This window comes from Rhinopithecus roxellana, chromosome 10 (genome assembly GCF_007565055.1).
Source record: "Rhinopithecus roxellana isolate Shanxi Qingling chromosome 10, ASM756505v1, whole genome shotgun sequence".
Classification (NCBI taxonomy): Eukaryota; Metazoa; Chordata; class Mammalia; order Primates; family Cercopithecidae; genus Rhinopithecus; species Rhinopithecus roxellana.
The window spans coordinates 115,389,876-115,414,300 of NC_044558.1; the positions used below are offsets into that span (position 1 = coordinate 115,389,876).

General features: G+C 35.9%; 1 protein-coding gene across 4 annotated transcripts in view; it reads right to left on the reverse strand.

Moving 5' to 3' along the window:
• The window catches only part of ATP2B1 (ATPase plasma membrane Ca2+ transporting 1), a 118,134-nt gene that overhangs the window by 13,638 nt on the left and 80,071 nt on the right, over window positions 1-24,425 (reverse strand). For all 4 annotated transcript variants that reach the window (XM_030938406.1, XM_030938409.1, XM_030938407.1 and 1 more), the window contains exons 9-18: window positions 22,670-22,884; window positions 20,060-20,302; window positions 18,503-18,744; window positions 15,338-15,575; window positions 9,763-9,942; window positions 8,989-9,076; window positions 8,501-8,607; window positions 2,766-2,957; window positions 2,326-2,539; window positions 1,655-1,866 (exon numbers count right to left, since the gene is read on the reverse strand). In XM_030938406.1, the coding sequence (XP_030794266.1) occupies window positions 1,655-1,866; window positions 2,326-2,539; window positions 2,766-2,957; window positions 8,501-8,607; window positions 8,989-9,076; window positions 9,763-9,942; window positions 15,338-15,575; window positions 18,503-18,744; window positions 20,060-20,302; window positions 22,670-22,884 (1,931 nt within the window). The remainder of the gene's footprint in view (window positions 1-1,654; window positions 1,867-2,325; window positions 2,540-2,765; window positions 2,958-8,500; window positions 8,608-8,988; window positions 9,077-9,762; window positions 9,943-15,337; window positions 15,576-18,502; window positions 18,745-20,059; window positions 20,303-22,669; window positions 22,885-24,425) is intronic.

Sequence of the window (24,425 nt, forward strand, 5' to 3'; positions counted from 1 at the left end):
ATGTTTAAATTATGCTTACTAAAAAGTAAAATTCTTATGACGAAGAAGAGTAACTTTATGTTTCCAACATAACCCCAAGCAACTACATTCCCCTGTATTTAGTACAATTCTTCAAATAATTTATGCCTTTCTCAAAATACAGTACTCTTTTGTAGAAAAGACTGTATGTCACTGGAAAAATATACAATATTTTAAAAATTCCACATAGCTGTTTATTTCTACTTAACATTTAGACCTATTAAGATAAATACAAACAGACTGTAAGAGAAGAAAGGCAACTTGCAAAGTTCTATGAAGTATGGGCTAACTCAGGTGAAGTGATCTCAGATTTGCTCTCCTTTATGAAAAGAGTGAGGCCTGATGATGAACATAAATTCATAATACAGTGCTTATGCTTTGCTTGTTATCTAAAAAGCCTAAAATAGTGTGCATGGAAATATTAAGAATTAACTGGGGTTGGGTGTGACAACTCATACCTGTAATTCTAACACTTTTGGAGGCTGAGGTGAGAGGATGGCTTGAGCCCAGGAGTTCAAGACCAGCCTAGGCAACACAGCAAGACCCCATCTTAATCAAAAAATAAATAAGTTTTTAAAAAAGAATCAAGTAACAATATTCATCCTCCTGTGAGTCTGACAGGGCTCTCTCTGATATGGCAGTTAAGTAGTTCCCAAATATTAAAATCAAAAATAATTTTGGAAGTTAATATTTTAAAACTTTAAAGTTACAATTCCTTTCTTTTTAGCTCTACTTCATTCAAATTCAACTGATTTTTACTTCTCGGTTCCACTATTTTTTAAGTTAATCTGTACACTTGTACAGATAGATTTCTAACTGCTTTGTTAGTAGCCCAATTAGATAATAACTGATTTGACAATCAGGTCTGGATTTTAGTAGAGATAGAAAACTGAAGTAATTTTCTTTTATAAATCAAGAAAAGAATGAGCATGAAAAGAGTTCAATATTTATTTGCACAAGTGATCTTAATTATTTTTAAATTTAAACTTGATCTTTTTTTGGTATAATGTGGGATGTAAAAAGAATACTAAAATGCTGGGGAAACAATTAATGTGATTGGCTGACTTTGTTTCCTAAGAAATAATATCTTTCACTTTATAGTTGGAAGAAATAAAACCGTTTGTCTAGTTTGTTGTGGCATTTACTTCTAAGAACCAGAGATTCAGTTCTCATTTTTTTTTTTTTTTTTTTTTTTTTTTTGAGACGGAGTCTCACTCTGTCCACCAGGCTGGAGTGCAGTGGCGTGATCTCGGCTCACTGCAAGCTCCGCCTCCTGGGTTCACGCCATTCTCCTGCCTCAGCCTCCCTAGTAGCTGGGACTACAGGCGCCCGCCACAGCGCCCGACTAATTTTTTGTATTTTTAGTAGAGACGGGGTTTCACCGTGGTCTCGATCTCCTGACCTTGTGATCCGCCCGCCTCGGCCTCCCAAAGTGCTGGGATTACAGGCGTGAGCCACCGCGCCTGGCCCAGTTCTCATATTCTTTAACATATACCTTAAATCACCATGATACTATAGATGTCACCAAGGCAATAGTTCCACACATGTTCCACACAAGTGATTGCTAGAACAAGCTCTTTACCTAATGTCTCCCATATAACAGGCAAATTTGAAACTATCTTTTCCAATTACCCACCTGTACCACAAAAGTTCCTAAAACAATTGTGCAGAAGATGGCATTGTTAAAGATTCCTTCAAATACATTTCTTTCACCATGAATTTTCCGGGCATTTATTTCGTTGAAAAGTTGCATCAGCACAAAGGTATTAAAAACAATAGTATAATGTTCTGAAGGAGGTGCATGCAAAGGAGCATTTCTTCCACTATCAATGTCAAAAAACTTTTCTCCTGAAAGAATGAAAAATGACTATTCTGTAATTATCATACCAAATATGATTTCAAGGAGGTATACAAAGTAAAACTTAGCTAGACTTTTTATTTTATCTGAAATGGCAGCATGGAAGGAGCTGGAAGAAACCTGGGATTATCTAGTACAACTCTCTTATTTTATAGACAAGGAAACAGAAGCTCCCCAAACTATGGTGACAATCTCAGGATCACATATCTAAATTAGTGGAGAGCCAGGATAAGACATCAGGACTCTTTATTCCCCCCCTACTATCTATCTTACTGTCTCCCCAAATTTACTAAGCACTCACTGATACAGAAGAAGAAATTAAAGATAAATGGGAAGTCAGGAATAGAACTTAGGCTCTTGAAAATTTATAACATTATAACATCTTGGATGATTAGTTTGGGAAAGAAACAATTAATTGAAGCTTTATTTATTAGACACTGAATTCTTACCAGCAAATAAGAGTGTAAAGACTACTACAAGTTGATAGAATGCATGACCCAAAATATTCTTCATCATTGTACGTGAGATGAGAGGCTTATTTCTACCATAAGGTTTCCGAAGCAAGAGGGACTCAGTGGGTGGTTCCGTTGCCAGAGCCAGGGAAGCGAGCGTATCCATTATGAGGTTTACCCACAGCATCTGCACAGCCTTAAGCGGTGAGTCCTAGAAAAGATATGTTTCCTAATAGACATTCACAACTACTCAGGGACTCAGCAACTCTCAGGAAGCCTTCAGGGTTTAAAAACTTGAGAAACAGAACAGGATTATATTTTTATATTAACTAACCTAAAATATTAAGCTTCAGCTTAAATATTAAGTGTTTTTAAAAAGGCATTTTATGTACTTTTATTTAAAGTAAACAAGTTTTAACAGACAAATCATCACCTACTTGAGTAATACAGGCGCCCGTAAAAGCAACAATCACGGCTACTACATTAACAGTAAGTTGGAACTGAAGGAATTTTGAGATGCTGTCGTAGACATTTCGTCCCCACATAACTGCTTTAACAATGCTTGTAAAGTTGTCATCTGTGAGAATAATATCAGATGCTTCTTTAGCTACATCAGTTCCAGCAATACCCTGTTAAAAAAATTTTGTGAATTAGACTAAATGTTTTAACTTTCAAATAGTCAAAAAATACACAATTAATAAACAAAAGTTTACGACTATACCTAATAAATATTGACTTAAATTTACATTAAAAGAAGGTAACAGAGTTATTCTAAGATATTACTAGAAAAGACATTCTGGTTTAGCAGAAATCAAACAAAGAATGAAGTATTAAAAATAAGGTTCAAGTTGGGCTAAAAATGGAGGAATGAACAAAGACATTACTCAAGTTCCTTCCAAAAGCCACACAAAGAGGTATATATTAATAAAAAGCAAACAAACTCTATGAAGACAAAGTTAGAGGAAAAGGAGATGCTACAAAAAAAAAAAAAAAAAAAAAAAAAAAAAAAAAAAAAAAAAAAAAAAAAAAAAAGCTGAAAGTAGACAGCCAAATGCTAAGCAACTCAGCAGACACAAGAAAGCTGAATCGTAATCCACGGGTAGAGAAAGTAGAAGTAGCCCCCTTTCCCCCCGACCACAGAACCCTCCTGCATAGCTTCAGACTTGGTAGAGTTACATGGCACTGGAAGTAGGGGTGAAGGTAGCAATAAAAAAAGGAAGATCTTTTGAAAGTCTACTGAAGACGCATTTAGAACCTTCAAACTAGTAACAATGTTATCAACAAGAGAATGGGCAATTAATAAATTGTAGATTAATAAAATGAGTGAACTACAACTATATTAACATAAATGATCTCACAAACATAATGCTGAATAAAGAAGATGAACTCAACACATAATGTATGATTATTCTGTACAAAGTTCAAAAACAGGCAAAAGGAATAATCTTCAGGATACTGGTTATCTTTGCAGAGAGATAAGGCAATAATTAGAAGGGAGTAGGATTCGCTCAAAATTTATCAAAAAGCTAACCCTCATGAATCCCGCTACGGGATGAAAGTGTTCCCCAAATTCATGTCTTGGAAATGTAATCTTCAATCAGCAAGGTGCAGACATGGAAACTCAAGAGGTGATATCATGATGAAGGCTCTGACTTCATGTATGGATTAATGTCATTATCTTGGGAGTGGTTTCATTATCAAGAGTGAATTCATTATAAAGGTGAGTTTGACCCCCTCTTGCTTTCGTGCTCACTTGCAATGTTCTCTTGCCCTTCTCCCATGACATGATGCAGCATGAAGGCCCTCACCAGATGCTGGCACCCTGGTTCTTGGATTTACTTACCTCCAGAACCTGAAGTCAAAGAAACTTTTATTGTTCATGAAATACTAAGTCTTAGATACTCTGTTATCGCAATACAAAATGGACTAAGACAAACCTTTTCTCAAGAAGCAGCTGGAGGAGATGACTCCACCAGATAAGGGAGTAAACCAAAGATGATGATGCAACTGAACTCGTGAAGTACAAGATCCAACACAAATGAGAGATAAAGAAAATCTTCAGGTATGGAGACCAAGAAGACAGCTGTGCAGCAAGGCCAGCAAACAGCGAGTGCAGATTAAAGCACGTCGAAAGATGTTGAGAGACGTTATCTCTTAGAAACTAAAACTGGTAAGAATGCTAAAAGTCTCCGATATATGGAACAGATAATTTGGGGATGAATTAGAGTTAAGTACATAGAAAAACTAAGCCAAAACAATTCAAACAAACCAAATAAAAATTAAAGTAAAAAAGACAACAAATTATAGGGAACATAAAAAGCTGTGTAAGGAAGGAAAAGTAATTACAGTAGACCACATAGATCAGGTTGAAACAGCATTTACAGTCACAGTAAGGACTGAATGTTGATTGAACCTAAATTATGATATAACTCTGCTGGCAGATGATGGGATAGGTAGTAAGCATGAAGGTATATGGGGTGAATGTGGTCTATGTGCCTGTAAAAGCACAAAGTCCTCATCTTCATTAATGAAAGTCATTAGTTAAAGCCTTATATTAAAACAATCAAAAAGCACCAGAATCATGTGATTTAGAGATATAAAGGTACATAACTAAGGAATAGAAGCAGCTAAAACTGTTTTCCTTCAGGAGCCAAAAATTTGGTATGTGGTAGGGGACTTGGTATTAAGTCTTATAGAACTACCTGACCTTTTAAATACTATGCATACATTGTTTTGATAAACAAGAAGTTCAGATGAAACCTTTCTCAAAATACTCAATGAAGAAACAATCTTATTTTAGAATCTTAGTCTCCAGCTCCCATTGTGAATATTTTACTTTTAATGTCCCACTTTTTTTTTTTGAGACAGAGTCTCGCTCTGTTGTCCAGGCTGGAGTGCAGTGGCACCATCTCGGCTCACTGCAAGCTCCGCCTTCCGGGTTCATGCCACTCTCCTGCCTCAGCCTCCCAAGTAGCTGAGATTACAGGCGCACACCACTACACCCACTATTTTGTATTTTTAGTAGAGACAGGGTTTTACCATGTTGGCCAGACTGGTCTCAAACTCCTGACCTCAAGAGATCCACCCGCCTTGGCCTCCCAAAGTGCTGGGATTACAGGCGTGAGCCACCGCACCTGGCCAATGTCCCACATATTTAACACACTTAAACTCAATGGGATTTCTTGATTCTCATCATACCTACATTATACAAATGCAAATCTCACCATTCCCTTGCTCAAAATCCTTAAAATTTCTAAAAGTAACTCTATGGTGTTAATTGGTATTCAGACAAAATCTAGTTCTATGATGAAACAAGTCTGGAAAACTTTCAATCACAAAAGGTTAAAGTGCTTTTAAAAAATGAGCTTCTAGAAGTTATATAATATCACATAGTGTGTCTCTAAACTTACTTCATCAGAAGTAGGCTTGTCAAATGTTCATCTACAGGATAAGAGAAAAAAAATCCTTATCTTGGCATTCAAGGCCTTTTTAATGTGGCACCTTATGAATTCTTCTAGCTTTGTATCTCATTACAGTACCACAACCTCTTCTAGTTAGAGTGAACAATTTGTACATAATTCGCTGAAGAATGAGGGCCTCTTGGTTCCTCTCCTTCCCTCAGCTAAACTGGTACCTCTTCCAGAAAACCTTTTCCAGTCTTTACAGGCAGAGTCAAAGACTTCTTCCTGAAAAACTTGTCACTATCCTGTGATTATTTCCACGTGCTGTGAATTTTTAGGAGACAGCAACTCTTCACTTCTAATGTTTCTGGACTGCAATAGTGAACACAGTCTCTTAATATTTGGAGTCCTGCATTAATCCAAATAAAGTTTAAAATAAAAGTATTTTAATTACTTTAGGTTTTACTACCATAGATGTATTTGATTATCGGATTACACCATGACATTCAGTCCTTGTTGATAGCAATACATGGTTAACTAATTTTTGGCAAGAATAATACCATGTGACAAGGATTCTCTCCTTTGACCAAAACTTGCTATGCAGGTAATTGTTATACTATATTATTTAGGGAATATGATAAGAAAAAGCCTGTACATGTTCACTACAGATGCAACTATCCATATTTTTGTCCTGAATATTTTCTATCTACAGTTGGTTGATTCTGCAGATGCAGAATCCATGGATACAAAGGGCCGAATGGACAAGCAGAATATACCCTTTATTTACAGGTCAACAAATCAAGAATGTATGCCCTAAAATGCTATATCTGCCTGAAAAATAAGAGATACATTTAGAAAGAAATTATCAACAGCGATTTTTTGTAACTAAAGAAAACTCTAAGACAAGACGTTAAAGTTTTAACTGAACAAATGCAAAACCAAAGTAAATTCAAGCTTAAACAAGAGTAGTTTCAAGTCCAAACTACCAAGCACTTATAGTTTCTCTATGTTTTTGAACTAAATTTATTTATTTATTTATTTGAAACAGAGCTTTGCTCTGTCACCTAGGCTGGAGTGCAGTGGTGTCATCTTGGCTCACTGCAGCCTGCGCCTCCTGGGTTCAAGCGATTCTCATGCCTCAGCCTTTCAAGTAGCTGGGATTACAGGCACGACCACCACACCCAGCAAATTTTTTTTTTTTTTTTTTAAAGTAGAGATGGGGTTTTGCCATGTTGGCCAGGCTGTTCTTGAACTCCTGACCTCATGTGATCTGCCCGCCTCAGCCTCCCAAAGTGCTGGGATTACAGGCATGAGCCATCACGGTCAGTCTGTTTTTGAACTAAATTCAGACTTTTCATGTTATTTAAAAAAAAAAAAAAGGGGGGGGGGGGCGTAAAACTGGGCCTAAAACCGTAAAGAGCTTAAAAAATACTAACCAACCAGTCAGTGTATTGTGTTTTTGTTTGATTACATTTACCTGTATTTACTTAAAGCCCATTGTATCTGTCTTACATTCAAGTTTTGGGAAGAAAGTTTTTTTTATTTTAAAATTCATTTTACATAAATGCCTTTCTGGTCAGCTGTCAGAATGTAAATAGCAATAAAAATCCTGCTAAATGCTCAAGAGCAGCAGTGAGTGATCCTATGTTCCTAAAGGGAAAGGGCCTGTTTGCCTAGAACAAAAGTAAGAGCACTTAATTATTCCATAGACCTCTTCAGCTATGCTTCACATGTCTTCAGAAGCTCCTACCAATGCAGCTGCCAACTATTTAAATTTGGAATGGGGTAGGGTGGGATCTTTGGATTCACTGCTTTTGATTGAGGAAAATTTACCCATAATTTCCTTTCCCCATCTCTCTCACTCCTGTTGAAAGGCTGCCACCATGGTAGATCTTCTAAATTTCTATTTTAGCAGCAAAATATCAGGGGGACAAATTATGCAAATAAACATTTGTACACAAAAACAATCTCTCATCTGAAAACCTTAGGGCCAGATTGTGATTCAGAATTCATTCTCTCATAGTTTGGAAAGATAATGAGACACATAACCTTGTATCTCAATTTTCCCAAAAGAGCTTAGCACCCCATAAAAACCACATTAAAATCTCCACAATGGCTATGAATATTCACACTAAGTAGGACAAATAACAGCCTCACATCAGTTCAGAACAAATTTTGCAATCAAATGTGTCTGCTGCAAAATTTAGGTTAAAAATTTCAGTTTCCTGATAGTTCTGGATTTGAGAATTGTGATTATGAACCAGTATTTTCCAAAAATAAAATGAAACTCAAAGAAAATAAAATACTTAAATTGAGGACTTTGGGGAAAACAAGTAGGTAGGCTTTTTCAATCAAAAAATTATATATAAAATGATGGTATTCAATTACTTTTTAAATAACTGAAGAGTAATTGAGTAGATGAATGGAAAAGTCTCAATTATATTTTTAATTTAAATACAACTGTTCTAAGCCTGTGTCCTGCGTAAAAGGGTTGTTAAAGGTTCAGGTAAGATGACAGACATTAAAAAACAGAATACAAAGTCAACATATAATATTATTAAATTGTTCAAAAGAAACAATCTAGTCAGATTTCATGACATCAAATAAAGCTAATGCATAAACTAATTAGACTTATAAACCAATTTATGTTTATTAATTATCCCTCAAACTAATCTTGAGGGACAGTGTTTAAAATCCATAGTAATTCAGTCAACAAACAAACAAACCAGTCCATAAATTATGTTTGGATATTTGAATGAGTTAATTCTTACCATTGCAAATCCAACATCTGCTTTCTTTAGTGCTGGGCCATCATTTGTACCATCACCAGTTACGGCTACAACCTGGCGTTGGTCTGAGACAGTGCTGTCAATTATACCTTAAATACAAGTAAATATTTGTGTTATAAAAACATTACTCTTTAATAAGATGATTCTGAAGAACATCCTGACTATTCATTTTTATAGACTCAAGGTTAAAAATAAATAATTAAACAAACATAGAAATGGAAATTGCTTAGATGTTGGGTGAGAACCTACTTCAGAAACTAAGGGCATATTCAGAGCAATATCCTGTCTTAAACACTTCAGATAATCACTTAGGAACACAATTTACCTAAGATATCAAAGGAAATGTATTTAGATTTTATTAAAACATGATATCCATTACTCAATCTAATATTCAGTACCTATTACTATTTTAGGAAGCAGAACACATTTCTGTATTAAGAAATTGTGAAATAACTGAAAAATCGACTTACCTTTAACCAGTGTATGCTTATCAGTAGGAGATGATCTTGCAAGTACTCGAAGCTTTGGCCAAATCTTGTCTATCCTCTCTTGCTCAATCTATAAATGTTTAATCAAAGTTAAAATATGCCCAAACATAGTTTCTTAAATCCTAATGAGCTATCTGGCATATTTATCAGTAGCTCTCAAAGTGTGGTCCTCAGAGCAACACCATCAGAAACTCCTGGGAACTTATTAGAAACATGAATTCTTGGGCATGGACCCAGATCTACCTTAGCAAATACTGTGGGGCAGGTCCAGCAATCTGTGTTTTAATAATCTTGCTAGGTGACTCTGATGCATACTCAAGTCTAAAAGCCACTGTTTTTTATTTATAAGACCAAATTTAAAAAATCCCCCTACTGCCTATGAAAATAGAACTTCCTTAATTGAGCATAAGAAGTTCAGAGAGTTTGGGGTCCCCTGAAATATGCTCCATATCAGCCTTTCCAACCCATCTCCCATTACTCCCTTATACATATTGTACTTCTGAAATTGGCCTAGATTCATCGCCACTACTTTCATATAGCATTCATAGCAAGAAATGTTTACTTCCTTTAGGACTAACTTATTACTTCTCTCTTTTATCCCTTAGAACACTAGTATTTTGCTTCCTAAGGTATAGACTGCATTTATTTCATGCGTGGTGCCTAACATAGTGCATATTCAGTATGTGTTTGTTGAATTAAATTCCTAATATATTAAACATCTGTCAACCAAAAATAAATAAATAAATAAATCTTTACCTCTCCTTTTTCATTTCGTATTCTTCTGTTAAAATCTTTACCTTCTAGGCACAGAAAATCTTCCCCAGGATGTAAAATACCACATTTGGTAGCAATGGCCCGAGCAGTATTAATATTATCACCAGTGACCATCCGCACAGTAATTCCAGCCCTCTGACACTTTTTAATTGCATCTGGCACCTGGTTTACATTAAAAAAAATTACAAAGTTAAATTGGTATTTTTAGAGGGAAAAATATTTCACTGCACACAACTGCATTACTTTATAGTCCCCCAAATGATGACAATGATACAATGACTTCATGACTGATTTCATTTCCAATACTCAATATTTCTTTTCTTGCACTATTTTCAATAATCTCTTTCCAATTTCACTGCCAGACTTAGCTCAGGCTTCGTTTCCAGTTGTCATCTACTAATTTGTTTGCAGGATTTATTTACAGAAGGCTTTTTAAAGCACGCTTCCCCCCTGGCAACCATTAGGCAATTCTTTTCTGATTGGTTTTCTACCTTTCTGGTTTTACTACCCAGATTACACCAGAGTAAAATGTTGGTATCCTTTGTTTAGGGCTAAGGATGGCTCACAATCCATATCTTTTAAGCGTTACCTTACCTACTCCCATACCTTCAATTCCATCGTATTCTAATGACTTTAGAATCCACATCCTGCCCCTACCTTACTGTAAAAGGATTCATAGTTCCACCTGAAAAGTGGGTATCGATTCAGGTGTCTAAAAGCAAAACCATGTTTCCCTTACCTATCTAGCAGAAACCTAAGAGTCACCTGTACCTCTTCTTTCAGTTCTCTTACCCTACATCCTTAGAAGCCAGTAAGTCCCGTGGATTCTACCTCAAATTTGCCCTGCATCATGTCTCTGCTGCTTGCTGTCCAATCTACTTCAATGGCTTTTTAATTGGTACCCTGCCAATTAAAGTTTGTTCCCCCTTTAAAACATATGATATACTTGATGGTAGAGTTTATTTTTTAAAACAGAAATACACTTTCTTAAAATATACGATGATTCCTCAGCTGTTATGACAAACCACAAAGTTCTCCGTGTAACAGAATCACTGTGCCTGTACTACTACAGTTCCTTTCACCTAGAAAATCCACACAGATCCTACTGGAGCAGGGGTTGCAAATTAAAATGCCTACAGGATCATGGAGGTAATATATATGAAGAAAATATGCTGAAAATGATAAACCCCCAAGACAAATGCCTAATGAAAGAGCTATTTAGCTCCAGCCTATTTCTGCCATGATGAAATGAGAGCCCAATGTTAACAGAACCTGTTATTGCAAAAGCAAGAAACACAGATTTGTGCGTAATCTCTTCATACTTAATGTTTCTAACCCCGCCTCCCCCAACAAAGATAACCTGACTGAAGGCTAACTTTGGACTGTAGTCTACCTGTTTGTGAAGTCTATCCTAAATCCAGTGTAAATCTAACTTATCTGGAGCTTTCTTGGTCTACTTAGACAAAACTGCACCTTCATCTTATACATACCTCTATTACAGGTCATCAAGTCATACTATAGTTATTGTTTACCTGAATCTTCAATGAGCTTCTTGAAGGCAGGACCTTTACCTTACCTTTGCATCATCAATACCTAGTATGCCTTTTGTTCATTTAACAAATAAGCACCAGGCATGTGACTGGAGCTTAGTATTTACTGAACTGCTGAATTAAGTATCTTTGGGATAAATAATAGCAAGGGGACATTTTCTAAGGGGTGCACATTCCAGACAAGGTACTTTTTTTTTTTTCCCCAAGATGGGTCTCACTCCCTCACCCAGGATAAAGTGCAGTGGTACAATGCTGATTCACTGCAACCTCTGCCTCCCAGGCTCAAGTGATCCTCCCACCTCAGCCTCCTGAGTAGCTGGGACCACAGGTGCATGCCACCATGCACGGCTAATTTTTTGTATTTTTGGTAGAGACGGGGTTTCACCATGTTGCCCAGGCTGGTCTTGAAATCCTGAGCTCAGGCGATCCGTCTGCCTCAGTCTCCCAAAGTAATGGGATTATAGGTGTGAGCCACCATGCCTGGCCCAGGGTACCATGTTTTAAAACATGTATGCGATGTAATTAATTGCAATTTAAATACATATTTATCTATAAGTTTTAAGATTTACATCAGAAAAGTTATTTTCTTCTACCCAGTCAACTCTTAGTGATTCAAATCATTGGAGGGCGACATCACATGCATTTACTCAAACTAATATTTACTGAATGCCAGGCACTGTGCTTAGGTCCTAGTGCCAGAGTGATGAGCAAAACGACAGGGCCTGCTGAAATTATTTTTTCAAAAAAAAAATATATATATATATTTGACACTAAAAACACTTGTCTGTTTTATACAGGTATGTATCTCCTGTTATCTCATTTGAGATAAAATCTATTTTAAATTTTTATATCTAAGCAGTCCTTGATTAGGTAGTATCCCAGGATCATCTGAACAGGGAAACAATGAGTAAAAGGGAGAAACTGGTCTCAGGTTAAAACTATGTGGCAAATAATACATAAGAAAGGCACACTAACATTTATTAACTGCCTACTAATCATCAGATGCTTCCAGCTTAAAACTCACAAACTATCTCTACTTTTACATTTAAGAAACTAAAGCAAGGCCAAGTACTTATACATATGCAATAAAAACTGGATTTGTTCTAGACATCTAATTATTCAAGAATCCCTCCACCAGAACTGCACTGTACAAAATAGAGAAACTCAGAGAAAGCTGTTTCATATGACATCGTCTCAATTTAGTATATAAATACCCATCTCATTTTGTGATACTGAGAAACAAGTGCCATTTACATGCTTTAAAAAGATAAAACTCTCCATCAACTGCAATGCCAAGAGCATGATAATAGACTGATTTGTCTTCCAAAGAATGAAAGTTGCAGACATCCTGATTTAATGTTAAAGTTTAAACCATAAGTCAATGTATAGAACTTTGAAAAGCCAGGCACAGTGGTGCATGCCTGTAATTACAGCTATTCAGGAGGCTGAGGTGGGAGGCTGCTTGAGGCCAGGAGTTTGAGACTGCAGTGCACCATGATCTCCTGCCTGTGAAAAGCCACTGTACTACAGTCTGGGCAACATAGGAAGACCTCTACCTTAAAAAAAACAAAAACAAGACAAAACAAAAAAAAAAACCTCTGAATGATTCTCCTGTGACCAAATGGCAAATATTACCCACCTGGCTATTTTATAAGCATTTGAAATTACAAAACCCCAAACCAAATTTATCTTGATCTCTCAACAGGCTGCTGTTTCTGATTATCTTATTACACTGGTAACCCTCTATCAGCCACCACCAAGTTATACAAGTTAGAGACTGGTTCCATCTCCTTTATAAGACTTCTAACTGTGGCAACCTCTTAGTCGTAAAAGCCTTCTTCCCTAGCTGCACACTTTCTCTAAAAGATCTTTAGTTTCATCAGTGATTTCTTCAGACTAGCCCACTTTCAGACTCTGAGGTCCAAATGCTTGACATACATTTGGATGTCTCAGACACCTCAACAATGTCAAAAATGGAATATCCAAACTCAATATATTACTTCCTATTGGTTCTATCTCCGCTCACTTTGAAATCATTCCTTTCTTTCCATCTCCTATGCCACAACTGTAGGCCAAGCCATGATCATCCCTTGCCTGGAATCACTGCAATACTCATTAACTTCCCTGCTTCTATTCTTCTTCATCTCTAATCCCTGTCTTACACAGTAATCAAAATAGTATTTTAACAACATAAATCATATCACCTCCCAGCCTGAATTTCAGAAAATTCAGAGCCCTCACAGCCCACTAAGGCCAGAGATCATCTCGTCTCCCCTTTCTTCTTTACACTTACAGCCACACTGGCCTTCTTTCCACCTTTAAAATAGCTAAATACTTTTCTCACTTTCACTTGCATTTCTCATTTTGCTTGGAATGCTCTTCTTGCAGCTATTTACATGGCAGACCCACTGTGAACCATCAGATTGCATCTTAAATGCCACATCCTCAGAAATTCCTAATGCAGTCTCCCTCCATTACTTTATTTCATTATACTGTGCATATCTTATATATACAGCCCTTTTGCACTAGTAATTGTCTTATTTAATATCATCCCCCCGAAATGCCATCCTGCCACCCAGAATATAAGGCCTATGAGAACAGGCACCAAGTCTTATTCCTCTCAGAATTCATTTTCACTTGACACGGTGTCCATGTATCTATCATTCTACCTACTTAGCTGTCTTCTTCCTCTAGAATATAAATCTCAAGACTCTTCTGGTCACTGCAGTATTTCCAGTTCCTAGAAGAGTGCTACATATTAGGTTTTGAATCAATTAGCTGATAAAGTCACTGAACAACAGTGGTTTTCTACCAGTGCTGTTATTTATGTTGCTTCTTTGCTCAAGATATACTTAACTGCTCACTCTCTTTCTTGGTTTAGATAATGCTTCCTCCTTAAGAATCAGATCAGGTAATTAACCTCTAGGAAGTCTTACCTGACCCCTCCAGTGGTTAATACAACACAGTAGTCTTTTAAGCACATGTGTTTTAGACAAAGCTGGTATTTTAACACACTAGGTGTACGGTCTAACATTCTATACATTCTCGATTTTTAAAAATCTGCCAAATAAGAGTAATAGTATGCATACCTCACAAAGTTAGACATTTAAAAAAATTACATGTAAAGCATGTGGCTTAAGTATATGGCACACAGTGAGAACTCAATAAAAAGATGCTATTAGGGTAAGTTGGGAACTCGTGTTCCCTGCTCATATAACATGCTCTGTATATACCCAGCAAGGTACTAATATACTGGGTTGCAATAATCATGTGTTTGGTTCGTTCCACATAAGACAGTAACTTCTTTGAGGCCAGGGATCAGATCTCAAAACTCTTAAGTCTCGAGAACCTTAGGATAGTGCCTGGCACACAGTAGTTGTTCAACAAACTTAAAAAACATAAAAAACCAAACAGCAAAAAAAAAAATTTAAAGAGCAAAATCAGTCTAGAGCTGCACGCCATCCTATATGACACCTACTAGCAAGATATTTTAATTTGAATTAAATAAAATTTAAAAATCCTGTCTTTCAGTTGCACTACCCACTGAAAACTACATGTCAGTAGTCACACATGGCGAGTGGCTACTATATTGAACAATATACAGAACATTTCTATTATCACAGAAAGCTCTACTAGACAATGCTAGTCTACAGACTGAAAACAAATAACTGAATGGCACCTATTATTTAAGATAAATAATAACTGAAAATTCTACCCACTTTAAGGCACTGTGCTAGGTTATGGTGCTATGAACACATAGGATCCCAAAGAGAGGCTGTCTTTAAAAACCACAAAAGCTAGCATATGGCACCGTAGGTACTATTATTTCACTTAAAAAGCTAGCATATGGCACCGTAGGTACTATTATTTCACTTATCTTGGGTTCACACAGGAAAAAAAAAAATCACAAACACCAAGAATTTTACTAGAAAACTGGTTACAATTAAGGCCTAGGTCCTCTATAGTTATGAGATTCTGCACATGCAGAACACAGAATGTTTCACCACCTCAGGTCTCACAGGATCTTCAATCCCCACAACAGCAATGCATGTAAGGCCGGTGACAATATCATTTTCATTATCCCACTCTGGTTCTGGTTCTCCTGCTGGAAAATCTCTGAATGCAAGACATATGGTTCTCAAGCCTTCTGATGCCATCGGTTCAATCACAGTTTTTACAATATCATCACGGTCCCTTGGTCTGAACACTTTTGCCTCACCATTAGCACTCAAGATTTTGAAACACCTAAAAGGAAATGTTGAATCCAAACATCAATAATTTAAAAAAAATAATGGTTAATGCCATTTAAGTGAACTGGCAGGCCTAGAAATCATGGGATCTGATATCTGGAATTTAGAGAATTACATATAATTCATTTTTATAGACTTAAATTCACTTTTCACCCTCCCCTTTACAAAACAGAACTAATATGTATGGTTCTCATTTGATAGTTCTCCATTTAGCAGTTACTCTAGAACTTCTCTAAACCTTCTCTTTTGGAAATGCAGTGCTTTCAAAGAATCCCTGGGTGGCAAAGGAGAATAAACTATATATACTTCACCATTTTGGTACAGAATCAGACATTAGTTTTAAATAACACCAAAATCACAAATGTGTTCTTCTTTTAAGGTAAAAAGCCAAGTGTAGTCAACCCCTTACCTGAGATGTTGTTTCATCACCTATATTGTTTTAACCATGAAAGAAAAAAAATAACTTATTGTTAAAATAAGCATTCTATCAGAATGAGAGTTAATGCTAAAATCATTATTATTTTCAGTGACACTACTACCTTTTCTTTCATTATATAATGAATAAAAATCACACTATATACCTATTTAAAGTCTGTTTTTCATAACGCCTCTCTATACTCCTCTCCCTTGATGATGCCATCTCCTCCTGCTTCTAGGGAGGTTAATTCTCAAATCCGCATCTTCCATTTTGTTTTTCAAAGCTTTCCATCACTGCTGAAAAATTCTACCCAAATGTTTTATCAGTACTAAACCTTAATGGATGAAAGCCTGGAAGCCGCCTCTTCACTGCCCATGTAATGTGCATCAACATTACCCTAATCATTTTGATGTAAGTCTAAAATTTCACTTTAATACTTATTTTTCCTGATCATCTCTCTACTATTAGCTCCGAAGTCCTATACATTTCCCTTCTGAACAGCCTCCTCAATGTGTCCACTCCTTTTTATTTCTCCTGCTACTACTTCCTTCTGGTTCTTACTTCAAGCTACAAAGCTACAGCTACTGTGATAGCAGTAGACTTTTAACTGATACCTGTCTGTAGCTGATTTTTTTTTTCATCTAACCCACCTTGTTCCCTAATGCAAGAATTATCTTTAATCACAGCTTTGATGATTCTACTACTTGAAGAAAAAAATACTTCATTTGTATTATCTGGCTTATTTAATTTTAATTGTTCAGCCCAACATTTAAAAAGTCTCCACATCACAATGCAAATATTACTGTGGGAACACTTGCTGTATGTTTACTGTCCATCAGGCTTAATGCTAGATAGCTGGTATGCATTATTTCATTTAAGTGCCACAGAGTTGGTGGTCATCACCCCCTCTCTCAGACGAGGAAAACGGAAGTAAGGGAAGAATCTGCTCCATATCCCAAAGCTAGTTAGTTGCAGAGGAAGAGTCAATGCATGATCAGTTTTGATTAAATAAAAAATTCTCTTCTAAACCATTTATCTACTACCCACAAGCCAGAGATGAAACAAATTTCTAACCTTTTACAATGAAATCAGGTAACTGAGTGTACTGTGGCAAGAAGAAAGCTCTATATGGCCTGTGTGCCACAAAAGCCCATCACTATTCAGCTGAACTATACAACCAGATATTCCCCTCCCAAATATGACCTGCTGTGGTTTCTCTAACCTCAAAGTTCTCATTTCATACCAAAACCTATCTTAAATGCCCCATCCCTACAGTGTAATCTCTCACCCAAAAGCTTTGTACCAATTTATTATATGCTGCCTTCAGTTATTTATTTATATATTTGTCTCTTAAACTAATTGTAAAGTATTCATTAATACTGGCTTATAATCCACATGTAACCAAATTAAAAGTATATTTTAAATATTTACTTTAATATTTTAAATATTATAATTTCAAATGAGTTCCAATTTTCCCAAATTGCTCTACACCAGTATTTTTTTTAAAACCAGTTCTCTACTTCTTTAATGGAATTAAAGAAACCAAAATAATTTTACCACCTTTAATATCAAATAAACATCAGGAGAATTATATGTGAACATGTTACAGCAAAATTAAAGCTACTGGTCTGTAAAAGGACAGCAAGAAAGAAAAATTAGTATTCAAAATGACAGGAGTATTTAAATATGACACTGCAGCCGCATAAATATGATAAATCTCATTTTGATATAAATGGGGAATTTTCAAGATCCAGCTTTTATGCTTTGCTATTCTAAAAATTACTCCATAATTCTCATATCACATTCACAGTCCAGTAACCACAATGAGCGCTGAAGATCTAAACTTAAGGCCAGGTGCGGTGACTCACATCTGTAATCCCAGCACTCTGGGAGGCCGACACAGGCAGATTACTTGAGGTCAGGAGTTCAAGACCAGCCTGGCCAACATGGTGAAACCCTGACTCTACTAAAAATACAAAAATTAGCCAGGTGTGGTAGCAGGTGCCTGTAATCCCAGTTACTTGGGAGGCTGAGGCAAGAGAATCCCTTGAACCCAGGGGCAGAGGATGAAGTGAGCTGAAATGGCGCCACTGCACTCCAGCCTGGGTGATACAGGGAACCTCCATCTTAAACAAACAAACAAAAAAGAGACATAAACTTAATTTTCTTCCCAGGTTTTTCAAGATTCTACATATTAAAAAACAAGTAAATCAACTTCTAAAAATAAACATCAAACTATACTTCATTAAACATACCAGACTGAATGTAACGGGTTTATTTTCCCTATAGTAAAATACTAAGAAATAAGAGAAGCTAGAGTGTGAAAATGGCAGAATAGCTGCAGCAAATATCTATCTGGATACCATAAAATATGCTAAAAAGCTCTGAAGTCCTATCAAAGGCCTGATGTTCACAAAAAGAAGACAACAACAATAACAATACAGTAGATATTCCATAAAGCAACTGTAGTCAGCAATTTATTCATCTAAGCATTTTACTCTTACTTTTTCAGAATTATCTCAGATGCACCCTTGCTGAATATTCGGTAACTTCCATCTGAATTTTTGAGAACAGTACTCATGGATTTCCTAACAGAATTGAAGGTGTAGACTTTGTACAGTGCTTCTTCTGGTATTTCATTTCTAACGTCCTGATAATCCCGTTTTAAATCCAAAAGAAGTCCCAACAAGGCACATTCAGTTTTATTACCAACGTGGCGAGGTAATCCACCCTCTTTCTCTGGGGGCTATAAGAGAAAAAGGTTTAGTAGCTAGTATCATCTTGTTTCTCTACGAACATTCAATTTATAATGTAAAACAGAATGCGACATTCTAAAATAAAATTACAGAACAATTGTCTAATATCAACACTTTAAAGAAGGACACAGAAAAGTAAGGTAGAAAGGAGCCTGGGGTGAGAATGACATGGATTCTAATCTCAGTCCTGCCACTTACTAGCTACGTGAAATTTGACAATTGCCCAACTGCTGTGGTCCTTGGCTTCAGCATCTGTAAAACAGGAGCACTTATGACCCCAAAACTAAATTATGTAAGATGTATAAAGTTTATAGTTGGTTCCTAATACAGAGTGGAACTTAATTTTAATTTCCTTTTCCTGTTTTCACTTAACTTTAATACTAAATCATTCAAAATTAAATCTACTTTACCAATTTTTATGGATTAAAAGTACATGCATTAAAATATTGTTCTCTTAAACGCAGTGAGAAGCTTTATTTCCTTCACAGTGCCTTCAGAAATACCACCTTACATAATCATCACAATGGGATTAAGGGCCGATGTGATCATCTTTACTCAGTAATTAAAGAAGGTAGCTCAGACTTTCAGCTAGTAAAAGGCAAAGTTAGATCTAGAACCAAGATCCCATAACTTTCCAATGCAATCATCCAATTCATGTATGTTTTCCCTAATGAACAGCTTGCAATATTATTTTTGTTAACGATTTTCATCCATAAATCACTAGAGGAGATTAAGTCAAAAATAACATTGCATGCTTTGTGTTATAAATAAGATTTCCAAAACTTGTAAAGTTGAAAATTTTATGTGGTGGCACACGTCTAGAATTACTTTACTGCATTAGTTCTACAAAGGTCTAAGCACCACCTTTTAGGTAGGAACTACTGAGAAACCAAACAGAGAACATGGCAAGCATATATAAAACATGTTATTTTAAGTTGAAATCAGGCTTCAAAATTTTCTCTAAGTTGAGAGCTGACCTAAGACAGCTTGATCTTTCTCAAAAATGAGTTTAACAAGAATTTAAAATTAAATACATGTTCTGGTTATAAGGGTGGAGAGTTTCTGAACACAGGAAATTCAAAATATAGGAGGAGAAAAACGTAAGTAAACAATGTTTATGTTGATCAGCAGACCTCACTCATAACACAAATTTTAAAACCATTATATAAATAAATATATGCCTTTTAAAAACTTAACAGTTAACTTTACACACAGTAATGGTGGGTCTGAAGACGTACATACAGTCCCATCATTATAGATTTAAAAATTAATTTTCATATATATAAATTATTTCAAAAACCTTACCAATATTTTTGATGTATAAGCACAATTCACAGAAATTCCTGTTACAAGATAGGACAAAATATTTGGTGGAATAGCTTCTGGCTCAGGAACCTTTTTATAATGTTTTTCATTTATGTAAGCTTGAACAACTGTCATTCTGTTCATTGTCAAAGTTCCTGTTTTATCTGAACAAATAGCTGTAGCATTTCCCATGGTTTCACAAGCATCCAGATGCCTTACTAAGTTATTATCTTTCATCATTTTCTACATTAAAAAAAAAAAAAACTAGTTAAGCTGCATATAAAACCAATCACCTCATTACATTAAAATGATTATAAATTGTTTTAAAATTAGAACTAAAACTCCCAGCTTTCTATAAATATAATGTATAAAGTACCACTGTAATACTAAAATTTTTTTTTAAGCATATTTGACCTATTAAAATAAGCTAAACACAGTGCTAGAGCTTTCTGGGGTTTCAATCATTTTATTGCTGCATAACATAACCTAGTAAATCCGTTCAGGTACCTGCATCCATAAACAAATAACACTGAATATATTATATGTCTCCAACGGTTTTTGCAAAATGTCCTCACATTACAAGAGCAATGACAATCTGTACAGTGGTACTTATAGTAGTGTAAGAGTATATTAAAGGATTAAGCCTCCCTATTAAGTGGAAAACAAAAGATTCTTACATCAGTGCCAAGGAAAAAATGGCTTTTATCAGCTAAAATAAAGAGCTTGTGGGTATGTAGTTGCTTGATATTTTTATTATTAATTCTGAAAGAGTTAACATATCAAAACTAGAATGAGTCATTTTTTAGCTATTCTATATGCTGGCAGACTTGGCATTTTCATCCTTAGCAGCAAACTGTGTCTCGCTTCTTTCTCTCATTTACAACAGAAAAAATCATTTCTAAAAAACCAACAGTTTTCACAGTAGTTTCACAGGGCATTTAAGCTAAAATACCTTATAATTAGTTCTCAGCACTTAATGTGGAATGGGTTAAAAACTATATGAAGTTATTTTACAAAGTGTTTTCTGTGATGACTAATATTCAAGATACTGCAAAAAATTGGTTCCTTGAAAAAAATATGTGAAAAACAGATGTGTACTTCCTAAATTACTTGTGATTTACATATTAAAGATTAGAAGAATGAAGTTTTGCAGTAAAGAAACCATGTTCAGTTTTGTGAAACACTAACAGAGAATCCATAAAGACTATACCTCTGTGAAAAGAACAGTAATTGGTAACATTAGAGCTAGATAAACATCTAATAAAGGCTTAAAAAAGTAGTTAACTTGTTCTTACTAATTTTATATTCAAAAAACATAAATCAATCCTACCAGTATCGTTCCAATCAATTGAAAACTTAGTATCATTAATGACTACTCAAAATGAACTAATGACAGTTTGGTAAAATGACTGTTCTGTGTCCAAAACTTGTATTTACCCCAAATATTTCAAATTACTTTAAAATATCAAAAAAGGACAAACAGATGATTGATTATACTGTATTTTATCACTTTGATACATTTACCAATTTAGTTTTGAAACGAAAGTTGTTAAATGCCTGAAAAGAAAATAAACTCAAACAGTAAGCAAAAAACATTCTTATCAAGACAGGTCTAATAATGAAGAGTGCAAAGGTAGAAACGATGACTAATTAATTAATATTGCTCACTGTCAGCAACGTTTCTTAAGGAGAACTAGTAATTAACATTTGAAAATTTACAAAAGCAGCATTCTTCGTTTGGTTATAATTTTTTACCTGCAAGATCATTTTGAAAAAAAAAGTTCAAAATTGTCCAAGCTATGTTTAAAAAAAAAAAAAAAAAAAAAATCCAATCCATCTTTTCCGTAAGATAGAAAATTGATAAAAATAAATTAATAATCTTCAAAAAGATTATTACTTTAAGGTAAACAGCAGTAAGCAAAGCCATCAAAGCTCATTTCTTAGTATTCTACTTGGAGAACAAGAAGGACTGAGCTACTGTAAATCAAGTGGTCAGAGGAAGGTGACACTTGAAGAGACTTTATGAATAAAGAAAGAGAGCAGGTTACTCAAAGGAAGGAACAAGTGGGCCCTGAAGTAAGAATACAGTTGAGATGTTTGAAAATCATTAGGAAGACTGGTGAGGTTGGGCCAGAGGAGCAGGGAATGAGCACTGAAAGGTAAGCAAAAGCCAGATTGGCAGGGCCTTGCAGGCCATGGTAGAGTTTGCATTTTACTCTAATTGTCATGAGAACTAACTGAAAGGTTTTACACATGGAAATCATATTTTTAGAAACATGAGCCTAACTCGCTCACCTTAATTTTACAGAAAGAGGTGACGTAACTTGACAATATAACTATCACGTAGCGAAAATCACGCTAGAACTGTGCCCAGCAGAGTCGTGCTTAGTACTGTGTGAAGGCTGCCCTGTATGGAATGCACAGGTCTCTTACAGAGATATTCAACTGGTGGGAGGTACAAGGCATCAATGACAACATTTCTAGAGAAAATAGTGTACATTTATGAAAGTCCTCTCTTTCAGAAGCAGAAAAGGAGTAACTAGATGGGCATTTTCTATACCAGCTAAGGCTTTAAACATAACAACGTCTACTGAACAATTTTTTACTTACTTTGACTGAATAAGCCAGTGAGATCGTGACTGCAAGTGGAAGACCTTCTGGCACTGCGACCACTAAAACCGTAACTCCAATAATGAAGAACTTCACAAAGTACTGTATATAAATTGGTGTGCATTCAGCAAGCCATGGTCTTTTCTGAACCCAAAAGGTGTCAATGACAAAATACAATACTAAAATGATAACTGTGATGGCAGACATCAACAGACCTTTCAGAATAGAAAGAAAAATGTGATTATTTAAAGTTCCAGACACTAACCACTGCCAGATATATATTAACCACTGTAAAGAGTTATAACTTGCTCGATAGTACTGAATTTCTCTGAGAAATTGTTACTTCTTTCTTGTACCTAACTTATAACTTGACATTGTCGGATTCAATTTTTTGCTTCCAAGTACAGTCTTGTCCCCAGGAGAATTGGGAGAAAAACACTTAGGATTCTTTCCTTAGACTTAATTATATCTTTGGCCTTGTACTGAAACTGAGACAAAAATAATATGCAATGATAAGGAAGTACCCAAAGCTTAGAATAAACTGGTGCTTTACATGTTCAAGAAGCAAGCTCCCTAATGCTTAAAGAGAAACTGGTAAAAATCTGATCAATGGGGAGACCTGGAATTAAATACTCAACCCATGTTTTTAAAAAATAACATTAAATAAAATTACATAGTACGAACTATTATTTCTTCAATTTTTTTTGCTCTATCCTTACTGTTTCATTAACTTAGTAAACCAAGAGTTAACCATGTATCTTGTGGGATACTCTACTTTTTGACATGTGTATGAAAAAATAGGGCAGCTGGCTGGGTGCAGTGGCTCACGCCTGTAATCCCAGCACTTTGGGAGGCTGAGGTGGGTGGATCACCTGAGGTCAGGAATTTGAGACCAGCCAGACAAACATAGTGAAATCTCATCTCTACAAAAATACAAAAATTAGCTGGGCATGGTGGCACGTGCCTGTAATATCAGCTACTCCGGCTGAGGCAGGAGGATCGCCTGAACCCGGGAGGCAGAGGCTGCAGTGAGCTGAGATCGTGCCACTGCACTCCAGCCTGGGTGACAGAGCGAGACTCCGTCTCCCACCCCCAACCCCCACAAAAAAGAGGCAGCTGGGCACAGTGGCTCACGCCTGTAATCCCAAGACTTTGGGAGGCTGAGGTGGGAGGATCACTTGAGCCCAGGCATTTGAGACCAGCCTGGCCAACACAGTGAAACTCCATCTCTATTAAATTTACAAAAATTAGCCAGGTGTAGTGGCGTGCATCTGTAGTCCCAGCTACTTAGGGGGCAAAGGCAGGAGGATAACCTGAGCCTTGGGATGTCGAGGGTTCAGTGAGCTGTGATCATGCCACTGTACTCCAGCCTGGGTGACAGAGTGAGACCCTGTCTCCAAAAAAAAAAAAAGAAAAAAGAAAAGGTAAGTCCACATATCTGGTTCTAACATCCCAATCTAATGTCTACTAAGTGGACTTACCACCTCAAATTCACTCTTTTCCCCCAACACTACACATGAGTCATATTACAAAGAGCAAATATTTGCTATTAGATAATAAGCATACTGAGGACAGAAGCAAAAACGTCACTTTTTCCATCACACTCCTAAAGAGTAGTAAAATGATACAATTTAAGCAATTTCAATAATACATGCTTATTTATCCACACAGTGTTCTTCCAAAAAGATACCACTGCTGGAGGTCATGCTGTTTTTAACCTCAGAGCGCTGCTTTTTCCCTTAAAGAACAGCTGTAT